The 6,664-nt window shown below is 40.2% G+C and overlaps 1 protein-coding gene across 1 annotated transcript; it reads left to right on the top strand.

Moving 5' to 3' along the window:
* Window positions 1-6: 6 nt before the first annotated feature.
* aux (cyclin-G-associated kinase) lies at window positions 7-6,550 on the top strand. The gene is made up of 7 exons (XM_018512416.1): window positions 7-88; window positions 1,307-1,368; window positions 1,448-2,033; window positions 2,529-3,334; window positions 3,410-4,132; window positions 4,245-5,405; window positions 5,819-6,550. The coding sequence occupies exons 1-7, from the start codon at window positions 37-39 to the stop codon at window positions 5,924-5,926; spliced, it is 3,498 nt and encodes a 1,165-aa protein (XP_018367918.1). The 5' UTR covers window positions 7-36; the 3' UTR covers window positions 5,927-6,550.
* The last annotated feature ends 114 nt before the right edge of the window (window positions 6,551-6,664 follow it).

Raw genomic sequence — 6,664 nt, 5'->3', positions numbered from 1 at the left:
AACGGCGGCACTGGCGGTAACGAGTACGTCGGTCAGATGTTGGACATCAACAATGTGAAACTGAAAGTGACGCGGCTGATTGCCGAGGGTGAGTCTATCATCTCTCCGGCTGGTACGAATCTCGGCTTACTGTCAGAAGTGTCAAATCACATCCCGGCGACACCTCCTATTCGCGATTACGGCCGATAAGGTCGACTGTGTCCTACTTTTCTCGCGTCGTGAAAAAAAAAAAGCTGTAGACGATCGCGTGGGAAAGGCGGAGGAGAGGTGAAAGGAACTAGGATCTCGCCAATCTCGCGTGTGACATCTGTCCTTCTGTCATGTGTCAAGCGTGTTTTGACACGCGGCCAGACAGCGCTAAGCACATCGCGATAATCTATTCTGACATAGCGAGCATCTTCTCTCTTTCTTTATCGTACGCATTCGCATTCCACAGATTCCACTCTAGCTCGAATATTATCGGATATTATTGCCCGTTCGTCAGTTGATAACTTATCGCCTATTTTCTTAAACGACTGTCTACGAGTTTCAAAATGCAGGTGATTTCTTTTGCTCAGTTCTCGAGTTTGCAGCTTTTTTGAAAATGCATCGCAGAGCGCGCTATCTTGATACACCTTTCTAATTATATTTAGAATCCATTGATTGTATTAATATAGCTTACATCAATTGAATAGTCATACATTCTTTTTGTTTTGTGATGTTGAATATTGGAACTATCACACTATGCAGGAAGTTGATTTAGCAGAAAGTTTAAGTTTGTTTTTAAATATTATATTATAATTTATTTGTAAAATGTAATTTTGCAAACTTTGATACATGTACAGTTATTTTAAAAGGTTATTTTAAAAAGTAAAAACTAAATAATGTAGATGTTATGTATAATTCTAGTTTTCTTTGATTTTTTACACTAATCATTCCATTTTTAGTAAAAATTCACTGAAATAAAATCCTTTTTTTTACTAGTAGATATGTAGAATAAAAATTTTAATTGTGAAGTTATTATTCCAAAAAGACAGACGATTTATAGTTTAAATAAAATTATATTGAATTTGTGAATATACATAAAAGAATTTTTTAGTTTGTTTTGGCAATTTGTGTTTAATACTAAAAACAGGCGTGAACATTTATAGAAATTTGCAGCTTGAATTACTTTTTATATAAAATATATGAGGGCATTATTTAATCATAATAAATAATTTATTTGTGCACATGATAAAAACATGAACGAGAGATATTTAATCCTCGTAATCGAATTATGTATCATTATTAACATTTAGATAATTTGTGGCAAACATCGTATCAACAGGTGGATGGGCATTGGTGTTTGCAGTAGAAGATGTCGCTACAGGAAAAGAATATGCACTTAAGGTAACTAAACTAGTTCAACATTGTCCTTTTTGCAACTTATATTTTGTTGTATTGTAAAAAGATTATTTTTTATTGTTAGAGACTTATCGCCGCTGATGAAGATGCAAACAGAGCCATTATACAGGAAATAGAAACATTGAAGAAATTGTCAAATCACCCAAATATTATTCAATTCTTGTATGCCCAACGATTGGAGCGAGAGGAACGAAAAGGATATGAGTACCTGGTTGTCACTGAACTATGTCCTGGCGGTACAGTAGCGGATATACTCAGGAACGTGTCTGCAAACACGTTGACTCTCGCTCAAGTGTGCAAGATAGCCTATCAAGCGACACGTGCAGTACATCATATGCATAGCCAGCAATCAGAACCCTTTGTGCATCGGGACATCAAGCTGGAGAACTTCTTGCTCGGGAGAGACGGCCTTGTGAAACTTTGTGACTTTGGTAGCACCTCGACTCAACAAATATTACCGGATCCATCATGGAATGCTCAAAAACGCGCCACTTTGGAAGATCAGATGGCCAAGTATACAACTCCCATGTATCGTGCTCCGGAAATGATGGATACATGGAACAATGAACCTATAGGACCTCCGGTGGACTGTTGGGCTTTAGGATGTATATTGTATTCTTTGATTACATTGCGGCATCCTTTTCCTGAAGGTGAGATAATCGCTGATTTGCTAAATACTAAGTTAACTAGAGCGTACAGATATTATAATTGATAATGAATGTGAAAGAGCATAAAATAACTCATTAGAAAGATAATAATATTTAAATATCCTCCTTGATTTTGAAGATACAAAGAAGTAAAATCTAATTTACACGATTTTAGATATGAATATGAAGAACATAATTTTTTTTCTTAATATCTCAACTTATAAAAAATAATAGAATATATATAAAGAAATAGAAAATAATTGGAGAAACTATATCGTTAAGAAGTATTTTTAGATAATATAAACTTGAATATGTATGTTAATTTTAGGTTTGTTTTTTATTCTTACACTAGATTGCACTAGAACTTTCTCGCTTTCACCAAATATCCAAGCATATACTTATTTTATTTTAAATTCCAAAAGTGTACGTTTTAGTTCAGTTATAGAAACCCGATATCTTATTACAATAATAGCATTTATTCAAGTATTTTTCGTGCAGGTAACAAACTAGCAATCGTAAACGGCAAGTATCCACCGTTACCGCCCAATCCACGATACGCGTGTTTGCATGATCTGGTGAAAGGATGCTTACAAATCTCGCCCATACAAAGGTTAACAACAGCACAGCTCTTGGAACGTTTGGCAGCAATCGCAGAGTCGAACAATTTCGATCCCAGAGAACCGCCGCAGATCGAAGTCGCGATCAAGCCGTCACCACCTCCGCGACCAACGCCACCACCACCACCATCATCGTCGTCAAGTGTGCCAACGTCGGTCTCTCGTTCCACCGCGCCGGTAACGATGCCGCCGTCGAGACCGGCGCCCGTGCAGACGACGGTGTCCAAGGGCCCGGTGACTCAGAGCTCGACCGGCCTATTCAATTCGCTGAGGGGCGGCGCCGGCAGTATTCTGCGTAATTTGAAAGATACCTCCAGCAAAGTGATGCACACCGTTCAACAGAGTATGGCCAGGACAGAACTGGACGCGAGTTATCTGACGTCGCGCATACTCATTATGCCGTATCCGGCCGATGGGATTGAGTCTGCCTATAGGGCTAATCACGTTGAAGACGTGAGAGTATTTCTCAACACCAGACACCCACCGCCCGCCAAGATCCAGCTCTACAATTTATCCCGTGGCCGACCGAACGTTACGCGACTCCCCGGTAGGCACATCGATTGCTCGTTTGCCTACGCCACTCCGGAATCGAACGCACCCATGCTATTCGCTCTGTACCAGATCTGTCAAGATATCTATCAATATCTGAACGCTGACTTCAATCACGTGGTGGTGCTATACTGTACTGTGAGTATGTCGCAATTTAAATTAAACGCTTGCTAAACACAATAACGCGTTTATCCTACTGGTTTGTCTTTCCAGGACGGATATCGGGCGAGTGCCACAGTGGCATGCACTCTGTTGATCCATTGCAGAGCCTTGACCACTGTCGAAGAGGTGATCGATCTGTTCACAACGAGACGCCAGGTGCCGCGTTTGCATTCCTCCGAACTACGCAGTATTAATTACATGAGTATGCTCAGCAGCGGTCGGCCTCCGCATACGAAGCCGCTGGTTCTCCGTTCCGTTATCATACAGCCGGTGCCATTATTCACCAGAGCGAGAGATGGTTGTCGACCATATATAGAAATTTATAGTAATGGCGCATTGGTCTTTACGACGAAGAAGGCTAATTACGAAGAAATGAAGCTGTTTGGAATGATGGAGGGCAAGGTCTGCCTGATTCTAGGAGACGCGGCTGTACGCGGTGATGTCACTCTAGTGATATACCACGCCAGGCAGCAGCTCGGCCGTGTAATTGGTATTAAAATTGCCTCGCTACATTTCCATACTGGCTACGTGCCCATCACCGAGAGCGCCTTGACGTTTGATAAAATCGACCTGGACGATGCTCCCGAGATCGGCGGCAAGTTCCGCATTGTGCTGAATGTCATGATAGGCGAGGAAAATTCAAAACTGTCAAGGGTGCCGGCGCCGTGGGAAGCGGAAACATGTGTCAAGCTCGTACCGGATCCACTGTTTGGTTCGACATTGGAGATGGAAGAAACTCTGGAGTACTTCAGGACAGCTTCTCACCAGGAAGAGGTAGAATTTTTGTTATTGTTAGATATACATTATAATTATTCAGTTTTTTACATTGAAGAGTACAAAACATTGGAAAGTTGATGATAATCGGTAATAATTGACGTTATTGCAGGCTCAGAAAGTATCGTCGAGTGAAATCGACAAGATTTCACAACACGAAGCGGTGTCTCAACAACAGCCGGAACAGCCGAAGGAGGAAGAGCCAATCAAGATCGAAGAGAACAGCTTTCAGGAGGCTGATTTGTTGAATCTCGGCATGCCGGATAATACCAATAATACCTCAAATACTCCCGCCACCACGGCGGCAAATCCAGGATTAGATATATTTTCTAGTTCTAGTCAGAACGAAAGCGATCTCTTGGGTGGTTTCGGCGTGTCGGCGTCGCAGGCTGAGGCCGCCAATTCGATACCTTTAATTAACAATAACGCCTCGACTGACTTACTGTTCGGACACGACAATTCCGCGACGAGGAGCAGCAACACAACCAATTTGAACAACAGCAATTTGAACATGAATGATTTATTATTCGGACAGAATCAAACAACGTCAAGTAATGTTAAGGAAGTCAACGACCTGATGTTTGATCCACTAGGCGGGAACGTTTCAGGCAATCTTCTCAGCGGTATCGCGACAGGTACCGCGAACACCGCTAAGAGCCCAAATTCCGAAGAGAACTTTCCACGAAATGCCAGCGTGCCGAACTTCGCCGCTCAGGCTAACAAGGATCCATTCGCGAATCTGGCCGGATCATTGGGCGCTGGTCTGGCGGGCAGTTGGAACGGTACGCCGAGAAATTCGAATACCCCGCAGTCGGCAAGTCCAGCGCCTGCGAGCACGCCGATCCATTCCAGCCCGAACACGATGCACAAAACCAATGCGACGACCAACGAGGCCAACGGTGCAAACAGCGGCGCTTCGGACGTATTCAGTGGTAAAGCAAAGGAAAAGACGAGCGGCGATGCGTTTGAGGATCTGCTCGGTAGCCAGGGATATAATTTCTTCAGTTCGCGCAAGGCGGATAAAGATAGCCCGAAGACAATAAATCAGATGCGAAAGGTGGAAGCGGCCAAATCGATGGATCCCGATAGGTTAAAAATCGCTGAGTGGACGGAGGGCAAAAAAGGAAATTTGCGGGCCTTGCTCTGCTCCCTACATACGGTTCTATGGCCGGAGGCTGAGAGGTGGCAACGTTGTGAAATGCATCAATTGGTCACGGCTGCGGACGTCAAGAAAGCTTATAGAAAAGCTTGCTTGGCTGTACATCCAGACAAGGTATTTGAATTTTGTCAAATATCATTATTTACACAATCCTTTTTATTGTGCAAAAATATTCAATGTTTTTTATATTATTTGCAAAATAGTAACATCTTCTAATTTTCTAATAAATGTTATTAAGATAATTGATTGATAATAACAATAATATATATTTTGTATACTTAATTATTAATGTAATTACATTTTCTTTTTAACTTTGATGAAATTAAATAAAATATGAAACAATAGAAATAATTTTTATTTAATATTTTTTGAAATAGTACAATAAGCATGAATAAGCTGACAAAGAGAAAAATAAAAAATCAGTTACTCTAAATAATTATTTTAATAATTAAACATTAATTTTGTTAAAAATTAGTTTTTAATTCAAAAGAAAAAAAATTTAATGCGAATCTGTTTCTGTGTTGTAGCAAGCAGGTACAGCAAACGAGAATATAGCAAAGTTGATTTTCATGGAGCTGAACAATGCGTGGAGCACGTTCGAGAACGATGCATCGCAGCAAAATCTATTTAGCTAATTTTAATGATTGTTATCCGTTATTGAGAACCTGTCTCTGTAATTAATTTAGTTCCTAGCGGAAGGGGAGCTAAGAATGGGGCAGAAATCTCGTTATCCATGAGACGACTGCATCCATGTAACTGCATTCCGACTACGTTATTTTAGCTGTAGAGAGAAAGACAGGGTGCGAAAGAAAGAGAACGAGAGAGAAAATAAAGTCTTCAGAGGCGACAGCGAGTTCGGCGAAGCGGTGCTTCGGGACGCGTCTCCTTATTGTTTCAACGCCTTGTAAACCTAGTTAAAATGCTCCCAATTATGGCAGTGTGGCGTAACGTATATGTATATAACGCAAATGTACATTAAAAAGAGGATCCCAAATATACGAAGCTATTTTCCGGCCGAAAAGAACTTTGCACTATTGTCCACTGAAGATTCGAGGATTGCCGTAAAGGTATTCCGTACGTCACGATATTTATCATTATCTTAATTATGAAAAAAATTGCAATAACAAAAATTGTGCAATACTACTAAATTAATGTAATACGATATCTTTCTGTTATGAAATTTAGAAAATCATATACATGCGTAATTATTGCTATACAATTGTGCAATTTTATTTTTTCTACTAATTAGGACACGGAATACCATTACTGGTAAACAAGATATTAATAGAAAAAAATTTTTTAACGAAATAAGCTATTTTAGTACATTTAATTTAATTTTGTTAATAAAATTAAATAATTTTGTTAATAAATTA

The sequence above is a fragment of the Trachymyrmex cornetzi genome, unplaced genomic scaffold (genome assembly GCF_001594075.2).
Source record: "Trachymyrmex cornetzi isolate Tcor2-1 unplaced genomic scaffold, Tcor1.1 scaffold406, whole genome shotgun sequence".
In the NCBI taxonomy this organism is placed as follows: Eukaryota; Metazoa; Arthropoda; class Insecta; order Hymenoptera; family Formicidae; genus Trachymyrmex; species Trachymyrmex cornetzi.
The sequence above is the reverse complement of the archived record's forward strand: the minus strand, read 5'-3'. Positions and strand labels throughout refer to the sequence as shown.

Bases quoted from the DNA above. Each gene is read 5' to 3' on its own strand.
- aux (XM_018512416.1), top strand. From the start codon at position 37: ATGTTGGACATCAACAATGTGAAACTGAAAGTGACGCGGCTGATTGCC. The intron at 2,034-2,528 runs GTGAGATAATCG...TTTTTCGTGCAG, and splicing joins GCGGCATCCTTTTCCTGAAG to GTAACAAACTAGCAATCGTA. The intron at 5,406-5,818 runs GTATTTGAATTT...TCTGTGTTGTAG, and splicing joins TGGCTGTACATCCAGACAAG to CAAGCAGGTACAGCAAACGA.